The sequence below is a fragment of the Microcaecilia unicolor genome, chromosome 8 (assembly GCF_901765095.1).
Source record: "Microcaecilia unicolor chromosome 8, aMicUni1.1, whole genome shotgun sequence".
NCBI classification, from domain to species: Eukaryota; Metazoa; Chordata; class Amphibia; order Gymnophiona; family Siphonopidae; genus Microcaecilia; species Microcaecilia unicolor.
In genome coordinates, this window is record NC_044038.1 from 158860996 (window position 1) to 158886814 (window position 25819).

General features: G+C 44.1%; 1 protein-coding gene across 1 annotated transcript in view; it reads left to right on the plus strand.

Annotated features, from left to right (window-relative positions):
- GALNT10 (polypeptide N-acetylgalactosaminyltransferase 10) overlaps positions 1-25819 on the plus strand; it is a 293160-nt gene that overhangs the window by 195728 nt on the left and 71613 nt on the right. Inside the window, exons 6-7 of the mRNA XM_030211003.1 lie at positions 15793-15976; positions 17315-17432. Coding sequence (XP_030066863.1) covers positions 15793-15976; positions 17315-17432 — 302 coding nt within the window. The remainder of the gene's footprint in view (positions 1-15792; positions 15977-17314; positions 17433-25819) is intronic.

Consider the following 25819-nt stretch of genomic DNA (forward strand, 5'->3'; position numbering starts at 1 on the left):
CCCTTTGGCTGGTGGTCAGCGCGTGGCTGACACCTTGGGGTCCTGAGGGGGGGGGACTCCTGGGTTCTTCCATCCCCTCCTGTGTGTGTCTGGGTTCCAGTTCGGCCATGAGGCCCGCACGAGTGGCTCTGAGCGCCTGGGTTCCTGTTCGGCCGTGAGGCCCGCCTGTATGCCTATTTCCCTTTCTTCCTGAGGTGCTGTGGGGGAGGGTAGGTTAGGGGTTTGAGTAGCTGGGGTGTGCAGTGGTGGGTCGGTCTCCCCTTGGCCTGGGTCGGCGCTCTGCTGGCCTCGGCCAGGGCTGAAGGGCTCACGACCAACCCAACGGATTACAAAAAGTGTGGGGTTTATTTTTCAGTGTCCCTGAAGCACAAATCAAAGAGCTTTTACAGGAGGCTTTTTCTGGATGGTATGTTCAGCTCCCACATAGTCCTATGTATGCATACCTTTCTGCAAGCAATATTGAGTTGAAGAAAGTTTTCTTCCAGAGAATTAAGAGGACTATATCTTAAAGTAAGGAGAGGAGTGTGGAAAGCACTTATGGGGGTAGTTACTAATGCTTGGTAAAAGCTGAGTTTTTACTGCACCTTAATTTCCCATGAGAGTGACTAACCCTTCCGTAGCTCAGGTACTGCAGGTTAGTCACTCCTGTAGTATATAAAACAACACTGCTTGCAATCAGCCTCATAAGCAATGTTGTTTACACTGCCTGGAGCATTGGGATGCTTCTTAGTTTTAAACATTTTTAAATGAACAACAATAAAATATTACAAATAGATTTTATAGCACTTGTTCATTTTCTTTTCTTCCCCCCTCCACGAGTACCCACCCCCCACCAGCCCTCTTTTACAAAAACAGTATCCATTCTACATACCCAAAAACATGCCCTGACAATTTTCACTTCAAGTCCAGATATTGAGTACATTAATGAGGGATTCCTGGTTTTGTACTTCCCCCAACCGTTCCTATTATTCTCCCTTAGCACTATGTAGCTTGAGTTTATGATTTATAGCATACTATGTTTTACCGTGTGGCTACCTCTTATCAACAATGAATACATTTCTCCAGTGAATCATCTCCCCCCTGACCTCCCCTCCTCCCTCCCCCAGTCTCACCCATGCCGGTAACCCCCAGTCCTTTACCTTAGCTACAGCACCTTAAGTATTAAGTTCCTGCTCCTAGGTGTCAGAGTCCAGGTATCCGCCCCAAATCTTCAGAAATGTAATACGTTTTTTGGGGCCACTCCTAGCTTCTTTTGCCTCCCACATCACCAATTGGTGGACCAGATTCTGCCAGTGCCAGAATTCGGGTCCTGTTTCTGTCGTCCAGTATAGCAGAATACATTTTTTTCGCCAGCAGTGTCAGTTTACCAAATAGTATATTGCCCCTTGATATCATTCCTCTACCTGATCCTGGGAGGTTCAACAGCAACTGCTCTGGTGTGCATGCTACCCGTTGTCCCATAATTGTAGTCAAATACTGGGCTATTTTCCCCCAGAATGCTTTAAGTTTCCTGCAACTCCAAAATCCATGATAAAAGGTATTTTCTGCTCCCCCACACCTCCTACAGAGCGCTGACTGTGTCCCCCCCGAGCCTCGCCAGCTGTGCTTGAGTCATGTAAGCTCTATGGATGAATCGGAATGCGCATTCCCTATATTGTGCTCCATTTAACAATCTGGGAATCCTCTGCAATTCCTTAGTAATGTCCCATGTTACTAGATTGACTCCAAGATCTTTTTCCCAACGTTCTTTTAGGTGTGTTAGATTCCTTGGTGGCCTTCCTTCCCACAGGGCCCTATAATTTCTGAAATGGAGGGATTGTCTCTGAGATTTTTTCAAAAAACTGTTTGATCTTAGCTCCTAATTTCTGTGAAAGTCTTTCTTTGTTCATAGATTTAACAAAGTGTTTAATTGGCAATAGGTGTATGTGTCTCCCCATTGCAGTTCGTCTGCCCTCACCAGCTGCTCTAGCGTCCGAATCTCCCCTGTTTCCCCAATGATGTCCTCTAAAGTTATCAGTCCCCTCTCTTCCCAGCGGAGAAAAACTGCATTATCCCTGCCTGCCTCAAATAGTGGATTCCCCCTTATCGGTAGTAGTTCTGTTCCTCCATCCCCTATACCTAATCTTTTTTCCATAAATTTCCATGCCTTCCTCAGAGGACCCAGCAGCAGACTGTGTCAGTATTCTACAGGTATTTGCGTTTTCTCTATTTGTACCAAGGCCTGTGGCCGCAATGGGGCGAACAGGGCTTCTTCCAATTCGAGAGGTGTGTAATAGGTGGTACCAAAAATCCAGTCTTTGACATATCTTAACAAGCACGCCATATTGTATTGCTCCAGATCTGGCAGTCCCAACCCCCCTTGTTGCCAACCCCCCACCATCCATTGGGATTTCATCTTTGCTTTCTTGTTTGCCCAACAAAATTTCACTACCATTCTATTAAACACACGAAGGTCTTTGCATAATAAACAAATGGGAATTGTTTGCAGGACATAAAGCCACCTGGGGAGAATGATCATTCGAATTGAGCATATTCTCCCTATTAAAGGCAGTTGTAGTAATTTCCAACTCTCTAATTGCTGTTTAGTCGTGTTCAGTAATATTTGAATATTAGTTCCATAAAGGTCCTCAGTTTTGGGTGTCACATAATTCCTAGATATCTGAATTTAACCTCCGCCCATCTGAGGGGAAAATGTCCCTGCCCTAGCTCGTTGTTGTTGATGTTCCTACCCAGCGCCTCTGATTTCTCTAGATTTAACTTGAACCCCACGTAATCACCAAATTCCTGAAATATTTCCAATAGAGTGTTCAGTGATTCCGCTGGGTTCGTAAGCATTACCAGCAGGTCATCTGCAAACGCCCCCAATTTAAACTCCTGTTTATTGATCTTTACACCTCTCACTATCGGCATGGAATATATGTCCCTGATCAGAGGGTCCAAGTATATGGCAAACAATAATGGCGATAGTGGACATCCTTGCCGGGTGCCTCTCCCTATCGCAAAATCTGCAGAGATACCCTCATTTACCATAATTCGTGCCATTGGGTCTAGGTATAATGTTTTGACCGCTCTTTCAAACCACCCTGTGATCCCATATGCTTTAAGGGTTTCAAACAAATATTCCCATTTTACGCGATCAAAAGCTTTCTCTGCGTCAAAACTAATCATTAATGTGGGTTCTGCTCTCGTACCCGTAAACTCCAATGCTGCTAGTATCTTCCTTAAGTTCTTGGAGATTGATTGCCCCTTTACAAATCCCACCTGTCCCTCAAGGATGAGCTTTGGTAGCACTCTACCCAGGCGGTTGGCCGGAAGTTTTGCAAATAATTTCAATTCGCAATTCAACAGGGAGATTGGCCGATAAGATTCTGCCAAAACCACATCCCTTTTAGGCTTTGGTATTAAAATAATTTGGGCTATGTTTAGCTGCTTAGGTAACGAGCTTTTGTCGACCCAGCTATTAAAGACTTCCGCTAGTGTTGGTTCTATCTCTTCACCCAGCAGTTTATAACACTCCGCTCTCATACCATCTGGTCCCGGAGCTTTCCCCATTTGGCTGCGGGTAATTGCCCAATGTACTTCTTCTACTGTAATGGGGGTGTTTAAATCTTTCTGAGCTTTGTCTCTAAGTACTGGGTGATCCACTCCCTCTAGGTAGGCCTTGGTTGCAAGGCCAGAGTCTTCTTCTGCCTTATATAATTTCTGGTAGAATTCATGGAAAATCTCTCTAATCTCCTTATCTGTGTGACACAGCTTCCCAGCCTTATCTTTTAGCGCTGTAACTGTTCTTGAGGCTTGTTTCCGGGCTATCAATCTAGCTAACATCCGCCCTCCCTTGCTACCATACTTGTATAATTGATACCGATAGTAGTCCTGGGATTTCTTCTCCCTCTCATGTATAAGGGAGTTCAAACTCACCTGGGCTGCTATGAGGTCCGTTTTCAATTGTGGGGAAGGCAGTTCCCCAAATTTCTTCCTCAATGTCAGAATTTGTTTTTCTAATCTCAGTATTTCTCTGTCTCTCGTCCTTTTAAACTGGCTTACAAAACTGATAATCTCTCCCTTATCACAGCCTTCGCCGCCTCCCAGTACGTCCCTATGTCTGATACAGAATGTTCATTATGGCTTTTATATTCTCTCCAAGACTTCAATAAGTGCTCACGAAACCGTGCGTTCTGAGCTAAGTAGCTAGGAAATATCCATTGTCTATTTTTTGTAACCTGTCCCCCAAAGTTCAGAGTTGCCCATACCTCTGCATGGTCTGATATTGCATATGGGCCAATCTGTGTGTCCTGTATATCTGTTATTAGGGATCGAGACACCAAGAGATAGTCAATCCGTGATTGCGTGTTGTGGGCCCTAGACAAATGTGTATAGTCCCTCTCTTGTGGGTGAAAAACCCTCCATATGTCCAAAAGATCTAACAACGTACCTAAGTTCGGGAGTCCCCTCGACTTCCACCGGGGAGGCGTGGGGGTAGCAAGCGATTTATCCATTTGCGGGTCCCACACCATATTAAAATCACCTCCCAGGATCATTGGGATATCATCTTCTTTTGACAACAGATCAATAATGTTCTTGTAAAATCTATTGTCTAGTTGATTAGGCGCATAAATGCTGCCGAATAAAATTTGTCTCTAACCTAAAGATACTTTACAGAAGATGTGTCTGCCCTCAGGGTCCTTAGTAATGTTACTTATTTGTCCAGCTACTCCTTTCCTAATCAATATGGCTACTCCCCCTTTCCTCCCTTTTGCTGGTGAACTAATGCACTCCCCCACCCACCATTTCTGCAATTTCATGTGTTCGATGGCCGACAAATGTGTCTCCTGTAGGAGAGCTACATCCGCACCTATCCTCTGCAAATAGCGCAATATCTTGGATCTCTTAACTGGTGAACCTATTCCACCCACATTCCATGTTATGATTTTAGTCATCCCCTGTGTGTCTGTGGTCCTTATTACACTGTTGTAGTTCTTTATCTCCAAGGGGGCGCCACCCCAGCTCATGGTGCCCCCCCCATTTCCTTTATGGTGCTGAGCGTTTACCTTGGATGTGGCCTGAGTGAAACCCTCCCCTCCCAAAACCCTCCTAGGATGCCCATTTAATCTCCCATTCCCCATCCCCTCAGCCCTCCCTCAAAAACCCCTGCCCTCCCCCTTTCTCTTCGTCCCTATTCTTAGGGAACTAGCCACATCTACGCCCCTCCCAGCATTCCACTATAAGCAGGGGTAACAAGAGATTTTCTCAAAGATTCCAATTCAAACTGTGTTCCTCCCTCCTCCAGGTTCCTATATCAAATATACCCTCCCCTCCCCACCCCTGACCTTTAACCCTTTATATTACTTACGTTGTTCCTTACATTAAACCATCAACATAACTTTATACCATATAACATGCTTTAACTTTAATAAACAGTACTTAACAGTCTGCTCTTCTCATTATATGCTTGCGCTTTCCTTATTTTACAGCAATACTGAGAGAATTATAAACCATTCCAACTTAGTGGAGCTCAGTCACATATCAGCAGCTGAAATCTGTAGTTGGCCAAGTCCTTCTCTCACAGTCATGCAGCGATGGCACTTTACACCAACTTACATTTTTGCTCAAGTTCAACCACTGCAGTCAGTCACGTCAGTGAATGATGTGTCTTGGCCTGCTCATTTCGTCCTTTCCAGCCTTTCTCAGCAGCGTTCTATGTTGGCAAGTTCCACGGCTGACCATGGCTCATTTAAGCTTTTTAGGGGGTAAATCACTAGCTCAACTTGTGTATTAATGATAGTTATATGTAGTCCTTAGCCGTGTTCCACAGCCTTCCCCCACTAGTCCAGCTCATTTGGCCTTAGAGCCTATAATATAATCCATTTCCTTATTTGCAATACATAACCATTCCGGTCCGCTCTCTTGCTGGAGTCATTCATCATCTGTATTTAATATTTGGCGAACATACTGCTGGGCCTCTGGTACCGTTTCACAAATCTTTGTGCCTGTCTGGTGAAATATTTTCAATTTGGCTGGATACATCAGCGCGAATTTAATTTTGTGTTTTACCAGTGTTGAACATATCAGCGAGAAGGCCTTTCGTTGCGCCGCCACCGCAACTGAGTAATCCTGGAAACAAAGAATCTTTTGATTTTTTATAGTGCAGTCCAGCTCCACTCCGAACCGCCTGTATAATCGCCGCTTTCTGGGCAAAGTTGAGCACATGGCAAATTACAGCTCGGGGTCTGCTTTCGTTCTGGCGCTTGAGTCCCACCCAGTGTGCGCGCTCTATTATCAGTGGCCCCATGGCAGCAGGCAGTTTCAGTTCTTTCACAAGCCAGTCCTCCAAAAAGGAACGTAGGTCTTTGTCACTCAATTCCTCTGATATCACCACAAAACGCGAATTATTGTGACGGGACCGGTTCTCTAAGTCCTCCAGTTTTTCAGCCTGTGTCTCGACCAACTTTAACAACTTAGCATAGTTTTGTTCAATAGCTGATACCTGGTCTTCCAGCGCTCTCGTTCGTTGTTGGAATCCTGCCATGTCTTGGGTGAGTTGGGACATGTTGTCTTTTATCCCCTCCAGTTTTTGTTCCAGCCCCTGTAGTTTCCTGTCCAATACTCCTTCCAGAGCTGCTGTTACCTCTCCGACTATTTCAGCTGTCCATGCGGAGCTAACCGACGAACCCGGGGGACTCACAGGGGCCGCCATTTTGTCTTCCCCGATTCTGCCTCTGTCTTTGTCTTTTCTCAAAGTTTTCGCCGCCATCGTCAAATCTAACCGTCGATCGCCATTTCCCAGCAATGTGATAGGGCGTCTTGTATAAAAAGGGAATGGTTTTTTCTTGTTTTTATGGGTTTTAGCCCGGATGAATGCGGGAGTAGGCACGGAGCGAAGTTTTTAGCGTCCGCTCTCGTGCATCGCGTCACGTGACTCCTTGGGATGCTTCTTAAAGGAGTCTGCCAATGCTCATGCATCACAGGTCTCCCCCCCCCCCCCCAATGCTCTCCTCCTGATTCCCCCACCCCAAAGACCCCCATCACAAAAGCATCTCCCAAGGGCCCCCCAGAACCTACCTTTAGTAATCCCTTCTGTGTAGAGGGGTCAGGGCAGGAGCAATTCCCCATCGCTCCTACCCCAGTGTTGGCTTCAAAATGGTGCCAGCGACCCATAGTGGTGCCAGTACACATATGCTCAGTGGACTCTTAATAGAATTAAGCTTCTTAAGGACTTAGAACACATCTGTGTCACAGGACAACTTAGAGACTCTCTCTCTCTTCTCTCTGTACTTCACATATCGATATCTGGCCTTGAGTTTATTCTTACAAATTCCTCCAAACCAAATTGTGCTGATGAAAAGCCTGTGCACTAGGCTTGGAAGCTCACATGCAAGAGCTTCATGCTTGGTTTCCCTGGTTGATTGATAAAAGGTTCTACAAAATCAATTTCTTAGAACTTTGAAAGTATTGTATTAGAGAGTTGCTGCACGGGGACAGAAATCTTACCCGTCCCCACAAGTCCCTTCAAGAATTTAACGGTATGTAAAAAAAAATATTCCGATCAGCTTTCTGTCTCTCTCTGAGTTGAGCTGCAGCACTGCAGGCAAGGAAGGAACGGAAGTCAGAACTTGGAACATTCTGGTGCACGCATGTAAGACTTATCTCTGATTAGCTGGCAGTGTTTGCTGAGAGGTTGCCACATACATGGGCCAATAAGTCAGATGACCTCTCATGCTCATGCCTGTTTCAGAGCTGAGGCCTGCGCATCAGCACAGGAGCAGATAGGGTTAATGGAAGACTTTCAACATCTATGCTGTTAAAGCAAGGAGGAGGTGGCACTCAATGAACTTGGTACTTGGTAGGTGAGAGGCTAGCAACGGTGCAGCTTACACTTCCACAGTAACCCTGCAGAACTACTTCTGTCCTCAAGGGAATCCCGCATCCCCAGAGGGGATTCCCGCAAACTCCATTCCCATGCAGGTATATTGAATGCTCTTGAAGGCTAATAAAAGCCAGGTGACAAACATCCTATATAATAAAATGCACCTCCAACATTCTGAAGCTGACTGCATAGCTGAGGCATTCCTGCTCTCTGTATCCATCTCCTGAATTGACATCACGTATTCCGGGTTCGTCACAAGCAGAAGTGACCAACCACACGAGGTTTCTCGGCTTCAGAATGTTGGAGGTGCATTCTATTAAATAGGATTGGTCAGTTCCTTGAAGCACAGCTAGAGCTCAGCGTCTTGCACAGTAACACTCAGACACCAGAGAGAGAGGGGGGGAGGGGGGGGCTGACACCAGAGAGGGGGGGAGGTATCTCTCTCTCTCTCTCTCACACACACTCTCTCTCTTTCACAGTCAATGTCTTTCTCTCTCTCACTCTCACACACTCTATGTCTCACACTGTATCACACACACTCTCTCTCTTTCACAGTCAATGTCTTTCTCTCTCTCACTCTCACACACTCTATGTCTCACACTGTATCACATTCACTCTCTATCTGCCACACAGTCACTCACACACTCTCTTGGTCTCATACACTCAGTCTCACAGAGAGTCTGTGTCTCACACACTCTCTCTCTCTCGCACACACTGTGTGAAACACACTCTCTCTCTCTCACACTGTGTTTCACATACGCACTTGCACACACTCTCATTCTCACACACACACTCTCTCTCACAGACATACTTGCACCAAGACTCACTCTCTCTCTCTCTCTCTCTCTCACACACACACACACACACTCGCACATTCACTCTCTCTCTCACACACAAAGTCACTTTCACATACACTCTCTCAAACATACACACTCCGAGAAAAACCTTGCTAGCGCCCGTTTTATGGTGTCAGAAACGGGCCTTTTTTTTTACTAGTAATTGCTATAATTCAAGGTGACAGCCATAATATTCTACCTGAAAAGAAAAGAGCAGGGTCGCTCCCCCTGGGTTGAAAAGCTGGCAAGGTGAAGAGCTGGGCTATCTCTCATGAGATGTCCTTCAAAGTCAAACTCATTTGTTTCCTGGATCATAATGTGGATAGCAAAAACTTTTTCGCAAGTGACATGCACCTGAGAGAGATCTGTTTATAACCTCTCTGAACAGGAAGGTTCCATGTGTCTCTTCAAAAAAGGATCATAGTAACATAGTAGATGACGGCAGAAAAAGACCTGCATGGTCCATCCAGTCTGCCCAACAAGGTAAACTCATATGTGCTACTTTTTGTGTATACCTTACCTTGATTTGTATCTGTCATTTACAGGGCACAGACCGTAGAAGTCTGCCCAGCACTAGCTCCGCCTCCCACCACTGGCTCTGCCACCCAATCTTGGTGAAGCTTCTGAGGATCCATTCCTTCTGAACAGGATTCCTTTATGTTTATCCCACGCAAGTTTGAATTCTGTTACCGTTTTTATCTCCACCACCTCCTGCGGGAGGGCATTCCAAGTATCCACCACTCTCTCCGTGAAAAAATACTTCCTGACATTTTTCTTGAGTCTGCCCCCCTTCAATCTCATTTCATGTCCTCTAGTTCTGCCGCCTTTCCATCTCCGGAAAAGGTTCGTTTGCGGATTAATACCTTTCAAATATTTGAACGTCTGTATCATATCACCCCTGTTTCTCCTTTCCTCCAGGGTATACATTCTCAGGTCAGCAAGTCTCTCCTCATACTTCTTGTAACGCAAATCCCATACCATTCTCGTAGCTTTTCTATGAACCGCTTCTATTATTTTTACATCCTTAGCAAGATACGGCCTCCAAAACTGAACACAATACTCCAGGTGGGGCCTCACCAACGACTTATACAGGGGCATCAACACCTCCTTTCTTCTGCTAGTCACACCTCTCTCTATACATCCTAGCACCCTTCTGCCTAAGGCCACCGCCTTGTCACACTGTTTCGTCGCCTTCAGATCCTCAGATACTATCACCCCAAAATCCCTCTCCCCGTCCGTACCTATCAGACTCTCTCCGCCTAACACATACGTCTCTCGTGGATTTCTACTCCCTAAGTGCATCACTTTGCATTTCTTCGCATTGAATTTTAATTGCCAAACCTTAGACCATTCTAGCTTCCGCAGATCCTTTTTCATGGTTTCAACTCCCTCCGGGGTGTCCACTCTGGTACAAATCTTAGTATCATTCATAAATAGGCAAACTTTACCTTCTAACCCTTCTGCAATGTCACTCACAAATATATTGAACAGAATCGGCCCAAGCACCAATCCCTGAGGTACTCCACTGCTCACCTTTCCCTCATCTGAGCGAATTCCATTTACCACCACCCTCTGGCGTCTGTCCATCAACCAGTTCCTAATCCAGTTCACCACTTCGGGTCCTATGTTTAGCCTTTCCAGTTTGTTTAAGAGCCTCCTGTGGGGAACCGTGTCAAAAGCTTTGTTGAAATCTAAGTAGATTACATCTATAGCACGTCCATGATTTAATTCTCTGGTCACCCAATCAAAGAATTCAATGAGATTCGTTTGGCACGATTTCCCTTTGGTAAAACCATGTCTCGAATCTTGTAACTTATTGGCTTCCAGGAAATTCACTATCCTTTCCTTCAGCATTGCTTCCATTACTTTTCCAATAACTGATGTGAGGCTTACCAGCCTGTAGTTTCCAGCTTCTTCCCTATCACCACTTTTGTGAAGAGGGACCACCTCCGCCGTTCTCCAATCCCTCGGAACCTCTCCCGTCTCCAAGGATTTATTAAACAAAGTAGGGAAAAATGCCCGTTTCTGAGCGCAATGAAACGGGCGCTAGCAAGGGGCCCCCTCCCTCCGTCCCTCTGAGCTACTTGCCTTGTTCACTGTGGCATTTCCGTTTCGGCCCTCGTCGAGTGTCATAGCTCCGCCCTCGACGTCATGACGTTTTGACGCGAGGGCGGTGCAGACACTCCAGTGCACACCGGATATCTCGGGTGCCTCAACTTCCGTGGAGGCTTCAGAACGTTGGGGTTGCCTTTTATATAGAGAGATCTTTAAGAGGACCCGCCAGAACCTCTCTGAGCTCCTTCAATATCCTGGGGTGGATCCCATCTGGTCCCATGGCTTTGTCCACCTTTAGATTTCCAAGTTGTTCATACAGACTCTCTTCCGTAAACTGTGCTATATCCACTCCATTTTCAAATGTATTTTTGCCAGTCCATTGCGGTCCTTTTCCAGGATTTTCTTCTGTGAAAACAGAACAAAAGTATCTATTTAGCAAATTTGCTTTTTCTTCATCATTATCAACATAGCGGTTCGCAGTATCTTTCAGTCTGACAATTCCCTTTTTGGTCATTCTCCTTTCACTAATATACCTGAAGAAATTTTTGTCACCCCTCCTTACATTTCTAGCCATTTGTTCTTCCGCTTGCGCTTTCGCCAGACGTATCTCTCTCTTGGCTTCTTTCAGTTTCATCCGGTATTCCTTCCCGTTTTCTTTTTCTTGAGTTTTTCTGTATTTCAGGAACGCAACTCTTTAGCCTTTATTTTCTCAGCCACTTGCTTGGAGAACCACATCGGTTTACTTTTTCTCTTGCTTTTATTTACTTTCCTTACATAAAGGTTTGTGGCCCTATTTATAGCTTCTTTCAGCCTGGACCACTGCCCTTCCACTTCTCGTACATCCTCCCAGCCGATCAGCTCCTTCCTCAGGTATTCCCCCATTTTACTAAAGTCAGCACGCTTGAAATCCAGGACTTTGAGTTTTGAGTGGCCGGCCTCTTCTTCAGCCGTCATATCAAACCAAACCGTTTGATGGTCACTGCTGCCCAGGTGGGCATCCACTCGGACATTTGACACACTATCCCCATTTGTGAGCACCAGATCCAGCGTTGCTCCCTCTCTCGTGGGTTCTGTCACCATTTGTCTGAGCAGAGCACTTTGGAAAGCATCCACGATCATTCTACTTGTTTCCGATTCCGCAGACAGAACCTTCCAATCTACATCCGGCAGATTGAAGTCTCCCAGCAACAGCACCTCTCTCTTCTTTCCCAACTCTTGAATATCTGCGATCAGGTCTTTATCTAATTCCTCTAATTGTGTTGGGTATCTGTAGACAACACCCACGTGGACAGAGGTTCTATCATCTCTTTTTAAGTTGATCCATATCGCTTCTTCCTTTCCCCAGGTCCCTGTCATTTCAGTTGCTGTGATAACATTTTTCACATATAAAGCTACTCCTCCACCTTTACGACCCTCTCTATCCTTCCTAAATAGATTATAGCCTGGTATGTTTACATCCCATTCATGGGAACTGTTGAGCCACATCTCTGTGAGTCAGCTAAGTGCTGTATCACAGACAGTTCTCTAGGTGCTGATCAAGGAATTTTCAGTTGATTTAACTTTCAAATTCCCCTAGAATATAACTTTCCTTTTGTAAATAAATCTAAATATTCATGCAACTTTATAACCACAAAGCACAATGCAGTTTGTAAAGCCTCTCCTCTATCAGAGCTAGGCAGGAAATGAAAGAGATTTCACACGACAAATTAATTAAGCAATAAACATTAAATTAAATAAGCTTTAAATTAAAGGGAATATCAGGTCTCTAAACCTATAGCCTTCTTTCACTGGAGAACAAGTCTTCTGTGTGTATATTCCTTTGCACCTGGTTGTGAAAACCTTAGTAAAACTCTGTGACCCGAGAAAGAATTAGGCTCCATATTTTTGATTAGAAGACTAATCAGTTTGGGAAATTTCCCAACTTTGATCACGGAGAATCAAGAAGTACCACTCTCTCATGGTCATACAGCCTGGATGTTGAGAATGAAGACAGTGTGTTCCCTGTGTTTCTTCTAGAAACTGCCTTAGGACCTCCTGGCTTTTAGAAAGGAATCCACTTGAAAATCTTATGAATTTAAATGTGAGAGTTTTGCCATCTGGTATAAAGGTCAAGCTTTAGATCCTTTTTCTTGTCATACACAAAAACTGATTGACTATCTTCTATATTTCTATGTGGCCTAAAAAGCAACTCCATTAGGGTTTATGTCAGTACGAGAGGTGTTTCCCTTCAGCATGTAGGTAAAAGCTCCATCTCTGAACAGTGTCTGGGCATCAAGTTTATGCAGGGTTTGACAGCACCAATCTAGCCACCTACTATGTCTTGGGACCTCAGAAAGTGTTCAGATACTTCATTTGGATAGTCATATTTTTTTGTGGCAATCATTTCAGCATGCAGAGTCAATAAATGCCAGGCCTATTAAGTCTTATCATAATAGAATGGTATTATGCATGTTTCCAGGATCCTGATTATGGCAGAGCTGCCAAGGGGTCCCAATTTTTGAGAGGGAGATTTTAGTATATGCCCCAACCCCGCCCCACTTTGCCTTGGCTTTACCCACTCTACATGTGGCTGCGCCCCCTGGCACACCTCAAACCCACAGCCATTTCAGAAAATATTTAATAGCCTAATACCCTTTTCAATTAGCTTTCAGAGGCCAACACCTCCTGCCTCAGGTCAATATAATGCTGTTATGGTATCCTTTCCTGGCCTGAGGAAGGAAGTGTTGGTCTCTGAAAGCTAATAAAAAATGTTTTAAAATCAGTGAAGGTATCACCTTATTTTTTGTTTTGTGTTTTATTTGCATTTATTAAACTTTATTAACACAGCTACATTACTTTATCCTAAATTAAAAATAAAATTATTTTCTTTACCTTTGTTATCTGGCCATTTACTTTTTCTAATTGTGTTTCTCCAAGCCTCTTGATTCTGCTTTCCTTCGTCTTCTCTTAACTCTCTTGCCAGGGTTTCTTGTCCATTTATCATTTTTCTCTCCTTTTCCTTTGTTTTCTTAAATATTTTTCTGCCTCTCTCTCTTTCCAGATTTAATTCATTTTTACTATCCATTCTTTAATTTCCTTCTTTTTACTTCATCTACCTATGACTTTTCATCTTTTCCTCGCCCTTGTTCTCCCCATGCCCCTTCCTCTTATTCTCCAGTCTTTTACTACTCTCCCCCTTTCCATCCAGCAGCTCCCCTCTTTCTCTCCCCATCCTTCCAGTATCTCCCCTCTTTCTTTTTGCATCCTTCCATCCAGCGTCTCCTCTTTTTCTCCCTACCCTTCCAGTCAGCATCTTCACTCTTTCTCTCCCCATCCTTCCACCCATCTACCCTCTCTCCTGATCCTTCCATCTAGTGTCTCTCTCTCCCCCCCTCCTATTCAGTGTCTCTCTATCTCTCTACCCTTTTCTGTTCAGTGTGCCCCCTCTCTCTCCACAACCTTCCAGTCTCTCCTCGTTCTCTATGCATCCTTTTATCCATCTCCCCTCTTTCTCTCCCTATCCTTCCATCCAGCATCTTCCCTCTTTCTCTCCCTATCCTTCCATCCAGCGTCTTCCCTCTTTCTCTCCCTATCCTTATATCCAGCGTCGTTCTCTCCCTATCCTTATGTCCATCGTCTTTCTCTCCCCATCCTTACGTCCAGCGTCTTTCTCTCCCCATCCTTATGTCTAGCGTCTTTCTCTCCCCATCCTTATGTCTAGCGTCTTTCTCTCCCCATCCTTCCATCCATTTTCCCTCTTTCTCTCCCCATCCTTCCATCCATTTTCCCTCTTTTTCTCCCTATCCTTCCATCCATTTTCCCTCTTTCTCTCCTTATCCTTCCATCCGTCTATCCCCTCTCCCGATCCTTCCATCCAGTGTCTCTCTCTCTCTCTGTACCCTTCTTTCCATCCAGTGTCTCTCTCTCTCTCTACCCTTTTCCATTCATCATGTCTCCCCTCTCTCCCCATCCTTCAATGTCTCTACTGTTTCTCTTCCTACCCTTCCTTCCAGCATCTTCCCTCTTTCTGCTCTCAGCCAGGATCCCCCCCTTTCTCCCAATCCTTATCTTCAGCAGCTTCTCTCTTTCTCCAGCCCTTCTCCATGTCTCCTCCTTCTCTCCCCATCTTCCCACTCTCTTCATTCTACCTCCTGCCTCCCACTCCTTCTTCCATCCGATATTCGTTTCCTGGCCACTGCTGCTTCTCTTGTTGAGCAGCAGTGGCTGCAACAACAACAAAAATAAAGAGCTAACAAACAAACAAATTTAAAAAAGCAAGCACGGGACCGCAGCAGCCTTCAGGCATGGGCTGTCGCTTCTGCAGCCGCTCCTCTCTCTGTCCCCGGAGCGGAGCAGGAAGTCAATGTCAACCTGCATGAGTTCCTTTTATATAACTTCAAAAGTTATCCATTTCTGTTCGAGTTTTATAGTCTCACTATGAGCAGGTAGCTGCAGAATGTAAGGGTTTACTATAGCAGTTTAGGGATGTCTGGTCTCTGTACTTGATATAACTTTTTTATGATATGCTATTATAATTTTATATTTTGTATACTTGTCTGTCTGTTCTCTGTGGTATGGTATGGTTTGGTTATCTAAAAAAAAAAGTTTCAATAAAGGTTATTGAACTTGGAAAAAAAAAACATTTTTATAGCTAATGAAACAAATATAGCAACACATAAAGACCAGAAGGTCCATCTAATCTTACCTGTTTTTCCTTCATGTTGTATGTGACAAACCTCTACTTGGTTGCCAGTTTTTTTTTTTTTTTGGGGGGGGGGGTTTAAACCCCAAAACTAAGAATTCCCTGTGACTATTCCATACTCTCTTAACTTGTGATAACTACTTTTGCTTCAACTTCTACTGATCCATGCATTTCCTCCCCACATTGCCCCAGCTTTTCTGTGAAGAAGTATTTCCTTATATTCTTAATTCTCCTTCCTTTCTGCCTCATACAACATGGCTTCCTGTCATAGTAAAAAAAAATATTTATTTTCATTAAATTCACTATTCCCCTACATCATTTATCACTGCCAACCTCCTTTACACATCTCTCTTTAGATCGCATTGTTCAGAACCGCAAGACCATAGTATGTCCAATGATTGATGTCATTGACCATGATCACTTTGGCTATGAGACACAGGCCGGAGACGCCATGCGAGGAGCATTTGACTGGGAACTGTACTACAAGCGGATCCCAATCCCTGTGGAGTTACAGAAACCTGATCTCAGTGACCCTTTCGAGTAAGTAATTGCACTACAGCATAATTAAATGAAAACCAAAATCAAATGACGAACAGTGCTTCATTGAATCTGTAGTAATAACTACAAACCTGTAAGTTTCCACAGCTAGTATATTGTTGGAGTATATTAGTAGTAAATCTCTCTGTTGTAAAAAAAAATAGAAATAATAATAAAAATCATTATGCTGTCCCTATTTTTCCCAGTTCTTAAATAACTACATCTCCTCTTTTCTCCACTTACAAGGCATTTAATACACTCACTGTTTATAACAAAAACCTCACTCAGGAGCTACTTCCAGTGCTGCTTAAATGGCAGCAGTTTAAGGCCCGCGTTTACTAAACTGCCTTGGGTTTTTATATTTAATTCACATTAATTGCAAAAGTTAATTCACAGTACCTGCTAAACTTCAGGGAGAATTATAGTGTTCTGGCAGTTAAGGGGGAACATAGTAACATAGTAAGTGACGGCAGATAAAGACCTGACCAGTCCATCCAGTTTGTCCAACTGTCTTGCTCATTATCAATTCATGATTAAATCAGCAATGACTGTGATGTAAAATACTTGATCATGGTCTTTCTGTGGCATTTCTCATAGAAGTCCACCCGGCCCTGTCCTTACGTTCCAACTACTGGAGTTGCTATTAAAGCCCATTCCAGTCTGCCTTGTCATTTTTTGGACACAGACCGTAAAAGTCTGTCCAGCACTGTAGTTGCTATCAAAGCCCTTTCCAGCCCATCTTAATCCAGATTGCCATATACGGGACACAGACCATACAAGTCTGCCTGGCACCAGCCCTAGTTCATCACAGCTGGAGTCGCCATCTAAGTGTCACGCAGCACATCCACACACATGCAGCCATTTAAGTTTAGTTTTTTGTTTGTTTTATACCATCCATTTTCCTTAAGCACCCATGCTTCTCATGGAGTAATAGTCACTATCATGCATTAATTGTGTAACCACCTAAGGAAGTGTGGTTAACTGTTCAGTGTTATGCTAATTTAGCAGTTAACGGGCATTAATGACACCTTGGTTAACTACAAGATGTTCTCCTTCCCCTTCCCCATCTCATCAGATGAAACTCCATGTTGGATGTTTAACACGCAGCAGTTAATGTGCATTGCTAATGCAAACTGTTTTATGAGCTCCATCTTAACAGCTGATGCATGTTATGTTGTTTAGTAAATCAGGGCCTAAATGCAGGCCCAGTTTATCCAGTCCCAACTCTGCAGTGGTGTCTGAGAAAAGGTCTAGACTTAGTCTACCATCTTATTCATTTACTTAAAGCTAGTTGTCTAGAGCTCTGTATTTTCTTTAACTTTGTTTTATGTTTTTACATAGGTCTCCAGTAATGGCTGGTGGATTGTTTGCAGTTGACAGAAAGTGGTTCTGGGAGCTGGGAGGATATGATACAGGTCTGGAAATCTGGGGTGGAGAGCAGTATGAAATATCCTTTAAGGTACACTTTGTTTACTTTATTTGACTGTATTTCTTATTAGTTGCAAGCATTCCCATACTGAGTTCAGTGCGACATATCAAGAGATCAAGTACATTGTTACATTTTAGGCTTCAGACATTTCAAGAGAAAAAAACATTTTAGGCTGGGAGTACTTCAAGGAAAAAAATGACATTGGGTGCTGTACTCATTGTTCCTCATTCCTTAACACATGCTTTTTGAATAGATAAGTCTTCAACTGTTTACGGAAAATTCTGTACTCTGATATTGATCTTATGGTAACATAGTAAATGACGGCAGATAAAGACCTGTACGGTCCGTCCAGTCTGCCCAACAAGATAAACTCATTTTACATGGTATGTGATACTTTATATGTATACCTGAGTTTGATTTCTCCTTGTCTTTCTCAGGGCATAGATCGTAGAAGTCTGCCCAATACTGTTCTTGTAAGTTCTGAAGCTAACATGGAAGCCCCTTAAAATTTACACTCCAGCCCATCTCTATCTATTCAGTCACGATCAAGGCGTAGATCGTAGAAGTCTGCCCAGCTCCCGTTTTGTTTCCCAATACTGTTGTTCCAACATTTTGCCGATAAGTAGGATAAAGTTGTTGAGCGTACAGACTTAAAGCTGATACCTTTTATTGATGGAAATACCAGGTCCTGAAGATTTCCTTTGTCTTCTCCTTCTCTTTTCAGGTAGTAGTATCCAGCGGTTTAAGTATTCTGGCATTTTGCTTTGCAAAAATGAGTGTATCATGTGCAGAGTTTAAAAGTCCTTCTTGCTTCAAACGGTAATCAATCTAGTGTGGTGTACAAAGGAGTTACTCTCTCATATTTAGATTTAGAGAAATTTAGTCTACCTGCAACATTGTCTACTTCCTGCATCTTTTTTCTAATTGATGTTGCACAGCCTACGTATAATATGTTGCAATAATCGATCTGTGCAAGAATGAAAGATTGCACCAATAGTCTAAAATTGTCTCATTTGAAACAATGAAACTTTCTCCTAAATTTTTTTGAGGACGCTAAAGACTTTTTTAACCATTTGCTGACATTGTTTGTCAAGGTTAGGTATCTTTCGATCGTTATCCCTAGTATTTTTAGTTCTTTTTCTATTTTCAGTGGTTTTCCTTGTAGTATAGTTGTATGTTTGACACATCCATCGTAGGTGCTGTGATTACTAAAACCTTTGTTTTGTCACAGTTCAGTTTAAGATTCAGAGATGATGCCCATTTGTCAACCAGCGTCAGACTGATTCATAAACGGCTATATAGAGGTGGTAGGTAGGGCTATGGTCCCTGGGCACCAGCCTGAGCTGGGGTCACTAAAGGAGCAGCTAGAAGGCATACCACTGATAAGAACATGGAGACAGACTAGGCTGGAAAAATACTGCACAGACCCTGGCTTCTTTTTCTCTAATGTGAGCTGAGCTTCCTTCCTTCACTTCCAGTACTCAGTTTTTGGGCCAGTCTTCCTCCTGCCACAGAGGAGAAGGGAGATTCTGGGCATGGTGGAACCATCTGAATGAGACCATGGTTGGTGGGGTGGGGGGTTGGCAAGAAGATGAATGAGAGGAGAATGGAAATAAAGCTGGGGAGGTGGTAAAAGGGAGCAGTCGAAGACTGGGTTGGGATCAGGGACAGCAGAAAGGAACTGTAGAGTATGACCAACAGGGAAGGCACCACAGCTGATGAGGAAATGAGGGACAGAGAAAAGTAGATAAGAGCTGGTAATCAATGCAAAGGGTGGAAACGGGAGAAGGAGAAGGGAGTCTATGAAGAATAAGAGAATGGGGAAGAAGTGAGTGTCAATATAGGGAATAGAAGGGAATAGGAGATGGAAAGTTGATAGATGAAAGATGTAAAGAGGGAACTTGAGGACTGGAGGAGAGGAAGGAGCAATTTGAGTGCCTAGGCAGAAAAATAAATGTGGGAAAGATCCATTTTTAGTAATGTATTGCATCCTAGACAGGCACGATTTAGGGTTAGTCAGAGTACTGAAACAATCATGTCTCTTTCTGTCTAGAATCTAGAAAAGAATTATAATGGGAAGTTCTTATTTTAAAAAGGAAAATTTAAAATTTTTATTTTATTTTTGTTACATTTGTACCCCGCGCTTTCCCACTCATGGCAGGCTCAATGCGGCGGGCAATAGAGGGTTAAGTGACTTGCCCAGAGTCACAAGGAGCTGCCTGTGCCGGGAATCGAACTCAGTTCCTCAGTTCCCCAGGACCAAAGTCCACCACCCTAACCACTAGGCCACTCCTCCACTATGCACTGTATAAACAGATATATCTTCTATGTTCTTAGATCTCAGGATGCTTTCATGTTCAGAGAATTTAAAATGTCTCAGATATTAATTCAGACAGAAAACTGTCTCAGATATTAAAAATAACTACTGTACCTGAATGAGCAACACAACAGCTTTTAGCTTATAGGCAATATATAAGAGAAATAAAATTACTTTAATTAAACAGCTGCAGATCCTGGCAACTTGGCCGTCATCTGGTCCATTGCCATCTTACAATGTAATTGAATTCTCCACAATGTTATTTCTAGTACCATAGTTCATTTTCTAACCAGTTGAAAGGGGTTTTTTTTTTTGGGGGGGGGGGGGGGTTGCTAACATAAATGCCTTTAGTACTGAAAATTTAAGATATTTTTCTCTTGAGCTCAAAAGTCTATACTGGGAGCAATATTAAAGTTGCATGAGGAGTTTACAACCTACCCATGGATACGAAAACTGATTTATAAAAGGAATTTAAACCTGCTTTTGTATTTTCCCTCCTGTAATGTAGTCCTGCCCAGTTTTCTGCCTGGGGAATTTACCTAACTGCTTAGTTACCTGAGCGAGTTCCTGTGAAAACTCTCCTTTTACAACATTGCAGTAGAGGTACCGCGGCATCATGTGCCAATCCGGCACTACCGCTGGACTTCCACAGGAGTTGGCGATAGTGCCACCCCCAGCACACACCATTTCTTGCGCAACAGGAATTTGTTTTGTTTTTACCGCTGGGTTAGTGTGGGAGCTGTGTGGCAAGTGTGCACTTACTGCACAGTCCTTTCCTTTTTTTGCCTTTTACTTACTGCAGTAAAAGAGGCCCTTAGTAAATTATTTTCCAAATATGATAAGAGTATCTTTGTCAACAAGCAGAATTGAATCGGGTACACAAATGGGTGACATCATCTGATGTCACTGCAACAGAACAGATCTCCCAGAACTCAGAACTAGCATAAATTAAGGATATTGAAATTAATTTTAAATATTGTATAACTGTTTTGTTTTATGTTGTACCACCGTATGTAATTGGATAGAGGCAGTGAAGCAAATATGAATGAATGAAGTTCTAAGCATGTGCAGTGTTTTCTGCATGCAGCAGTCTCCTCAGTTTTGCGTTTTCCTTGCTGCCAAATAGACATGAAAGAAAACTCATCTGATATTTTTGAAGTGTTTTCCTCTTCTGTTATTTAGGCAGCATTTTGTGTCATTAGTCTTTTTTTTTCTTTCTTTAATTTCTCTTAGTTTCTTTTGATTAATCTTGTCCCTCAGTCATCATGGGACCATAGTGCAGGGCAAACCAGGCTTCAAGCCCTGCCCAACCTGCTTAAGAAAGATTGTCAGGTATGACACACGGACACATGTCATTTGTCTGGGCTCTGAACATTGTTGTTACAGTCCTGGAGGAACCACCTTAACGGACTCCTAGAATATCAAACATATAAAATGCACTTGACTGTCCTCACCTGCAAATGCGCAGTAGAGACTTCCCTCTCTGTCCCGCTCCCGCGTCAATACGTGATGACGAGGGCGGGACAGAGAGGGAAACTGCACGAATGGGAGGGAACCGCTCCCCCCCTGAGGTCGCCGCTGCCGCCCCCCCTCCACCTGGCCCGGGCCCTCTCTTCGCTATTCAACTTACATCGCCGAAAACGCAGCAGGGCAGATCAGCTGAGCTCCCATCTGCCTTCCTTCCCTGCCTGTGTCCCGCCCTCGCCGACGTTACGTCACACGAGGGCGGGACACAGGCAGAGAAGGAAGGCCGACAGCAGCTTAGCAGATCTGCCCTGCTGCGTTTTCGGCGATGTAAGTTCAATAGCAAAGAGAGGGCCCGGGCCGGGTGGAAGGGGGCTGCGGCGGTGACTCCGGGGTGGGGGGGGACCGGTAGCGGCGACCTCAGGGGGAGGAGGGAGGGGAGGGCAGGAGAAATGCTGGATATGGGAGGTATCAGAAGGAGGGGGGCCTTGGAGCTGGGAGGGAGAGGGACAGAGGGCCCTTGGAGCTGGAAGGGGGAGGGACAGAGGGCCCTTGGAGCTGGGAGGGAGGGACAGAGGGCCTTGCAGCTGGCAGGGAAGGAGGGGGGCCTTGCAGCTGGGAGGGAGGGCTAGAAGGGGGCCTTCGAGCTGGCTGGGAGGGAGGGACAGAGGGGGGCACTTAGAGCTGGGAGGGCATGGGGCCTTGGAACTGGGAGGGCAGGCAGGGGGCCTTGGAGCTGGGGAGGGACGGAGGGGGGCCCTTGGAGCTGGGATGGGGGGAAGGAACGGAGGGGGGCCTTTGGAGCTGGGAGGGAATGGGGCCTTGGAACTGAGAGGGAGGGCAGGGGGCCTTGGAGCTGGGGGGGGGGAGGGATTGGGGCCTTGGAGCTGGGAGGGGGGGACAGAGGGCCCTTGGAGGTGGGAGGGATGGACAGAGGGCCTTGCAGCTGGCAGGGAAGGAGGGGGGCCTTGGAGCTGGGAGGGAGGGACAGAAGGGGGCCTTCGAGCTGGCTGGAAGGGAGGGACGGAGGGGGGTCCTTGGAGCTGGGATAGGGGGAAGGAATGGAGGGGGCCTTTGGAGCTGGGAGGGAATGGGGCCTTGGAACTGGGAGGGAGGGCAGGGGGCCTTGGAGCTGGCAAGGAAGGAGGGAGAGCAGGGGGCCCTGCAGCGGCGAGGTGGGAGGGCCCTGGAAAACCCCCATACCAATACTCGCCCATTTTAACGGGCTTAACGGCTAGTAGTGTAGAAGAAGCTCTTGATGCAAAAGTTAAAATCTTTTACACGAGGATTGGTTGATTGTGCAGCCCAGAAGATCCTCCTCTACTGATGCTCACTCCTTTTTCCCTCAGGTAGTGCAAAGTTTTCACCAGTCTCATCTGAGACCTCTCGATGTAAAGCACAGATGTCTTCAAAGGAGTTGCACAAGTCTGAGCAGGGAGAACTTGATAAACTGCATGGCTCTCAGTAGAAATGACCAAAATGCAAGGAACTGGAAACTGCTTCTGTACCATTTACTGTCCATAAGATGAATGGTAATTCCAATGCAATTGGAATTCTGACACAATCTAGTGCAAAACTACCTTGGCTCAACAATATGCATACCCAGTTCTTCTGCACAGCAACTCCAATATACAGCTGGCATACAGATCCTCTTCATTGCCTATGAGAGTGTATGATTATGCATTATCACTTCCTGCTCAGCACACCTCTACTTTAGCAGATACTTTATCAACTCAGTAATTGATGAGAATGCTACTAACCTCATCTCTGGTTTTGATTACTGTGATGGATCTGTCCTCATCAGTCTTCTTACTCTTGCTTGAGCAATCGCATTCATGTTTGCAAAAATAAATAAATGTTAAATAACTTTGTCAAGGGCTATTGCAAAGATATTCCAAGGCTGCATTGTCAAGATCCACTAAGCTATAGGCCTCTCAATCCACAATGCTTTTAATGCCTGTGCAGAGAGAGTCTCAGTCTTCAAGATCTAGTTATGTTCTTCTTTCCACCTCAAATTTTGAGTTGCAGGAGGCCCACTACTTACCACCTCCTCCTTTACACCTTGTACATTCCTAGACTGGTCTGAAAGAGAATGCACATCCCCACTACATACTAGAGGTCTTATCCCAAGAAACAGAGGACTTTTATACAGGAATTCCTTGAGATCCCTTGTCTCCACCTATAAGAAATCCTTCTCTTATGAAACACCTCTTTTATTTCACCAGAGTACTGAACCTAGAACTGATGTCTTCAGACTTCCACAGTGGCAGTCCTAGTCTGTAGTTTGATTCATGGTCAAAAATGCATAAGTGACAAACTTGAGTAATTGTTCAACCAGTCTCTAAGAAGTTGCACCTTAAGTACAAGGTTCAGGCCTCTTCTGGATTCAGCAAAACATCTTTTTACTTGCCATAAATGACCACAACTAAATTTAGTTGAGAGGACTGACATTCAGCGTGTTCTATAAACCTTGCAGAAATATAGGCTTATTCTAAATTAAGTACACTTAAGTGAATTTCATTTTGTCGCTAAATTTTTAGGCATGATAGTCCTTAATGCCTAAGTTTAGACGTGAGGATTTATACCAAGTAAATTCTGGTATAAATCCTCATGTCTAAATTACGCGTGGATCCCCCTTTTTCTTTAACTATGCACATAAATTATAGGAATGTCACCTTTTTGGAGCCAGAGCCACGCATAAAATTTATGCGTGGATCCCCGCAACTAAAAATGCACGTGAAAATTTCAATTAATGCCAATTAGTGCTGATAATTTTTGGCGCTAATTGACTCGTTCAATTAAATTGCATGCGCAAATTGGGTGCACAGCCAAATTTGTACATGCAGTTCTAAGAGCCATTTGTAAAATTTCAGGGTGAGTTTATGTTATTTAAACCACTGTGCCTGGCTTTTTGGGCCCTTCAAGTTAGTGGTCCTGTGTATTTGAAAGAGTGATTTGTTAGATATGTTCTTTCTGGGTCATTGTGTTTGAACCATGCACCTAATTTTTCTTTACCTGGAACAGAATATTATCAAAGGGTTACTATATGTCAGTCTTTTAGTGGCGTGGTTTCTATCTTTTGGAACAGGCTTCCCCTGGAGATGAAATCTGAAGTAAATTATACTCAATTTCAAAACCACTTAAAAACTTGTCTCTGTGTGCCTTATGGGGTGAAAGGGCAGAATATACATATTGAAATTAAATTATTAGAAGATGCCATCTGAATTATATGCAGTGATGGAAGTTGAAAATGATGATGATGATATGAAGAATGCAGTGCTCTGACTGGACTAGCAGGCTTCACCAGGCTAACCAAGTACTGAGAAAGGCCTCTAGTATTTCAGCAAGTAGCTGAGTTCTTCCTGTGGTTCCCGGTCAAGCCCGGCCATCTTGGAGGACGTCATTAGAGGGAGTTAGAGCAGGATGCCTCAGCAGATTACCCCTGCTTTATCTGCAACTGCCTTACCCTGACACATTTTGCCTGCCAGCCGCTATCCATATCAGTAAGCAAATGATTCAGTTCTTCTCACAGCTGCCGATCAAGTTCCATCCCCTTGGAGGACCACCATTTTATTTGAAGCAGATGAGTGCAGAACCCACTTGATTCATTCAGTTTATGATGTCTTTGATTCCTTCTCTAGAATTTCAGCATCAGCAATTGGAGCCCACTGCCTCACCTGGCTATAGGCTTCAAGGCTTAGAGAAGATAATGCATACTAAGTTGACACAGACACGCTGCAGTGGAGATAACCTTTTTGGTGAAAAGGTTAAAGGAACAGTTAACACTATCAAAGACAGTTGTTCTATTCTGCAATATTTCTGCAGCAGCATCAGAACCTAAATCATCCTCTAGAGAAATGAGCACACTCCAGAATTAAAGAAGCTTTTCCTTTTAACAAAAAAAAAAAACACAGCTGCCTTCCATTCATAAGAAAGCTTAACAAGCATGCCGGTCTTACTCTAGTCTTACCAGAAAGAAAGAGGACAAACAAAATAGACTGCTCCCATTTAATTTAAGCAAACTTTATCCTTTTGACTGAACCATCCAGATCAGGCCAGTCTCTTTTCCAACCCACATCCTGCCCTACCTGTTGAGGGTCAGTTTCATTTTCATTTTTTTTTTCATGGAATAGCATTAAATAACACATACCGGGATGTTCAACATCCATCATCAGATCAAGATGCTGAGATATCACCTAGGTTTTCATCTATTCCCCCAAAAGAAGTCTCAGTTGGTCTCATCTTCCACAGTCCCTTACCCAACTTCTTTAGAAAGAAGTCCATCTTATATTGCAGGCCAGTGCAATAACACATTTTTTAATACAAGAGAGAGATTGGGGATTCTACTTCAAAATATTTTCTCATCCTAAAGAAGACCTCAGATATTGCAACCCTTTCAGGGGCCCTTTTACTAAACCACATTAGGAAATGGGCTTAGCATGTTTTAAAGTAGTGCTAAACCCATTTCTAACATAGTAGTATTTAAGACATCTTTCAATTAGTTTTTTTTTTCAAGTTGTGAACTAATGATCGCTTTAGCACATGTTATCTAAAGAAGATGTCACCTTTCCTGTGCCTTCTGGTGATATTGTCATGCATGAAACAACAAACACATCAAACATCAGTATCCAATGGC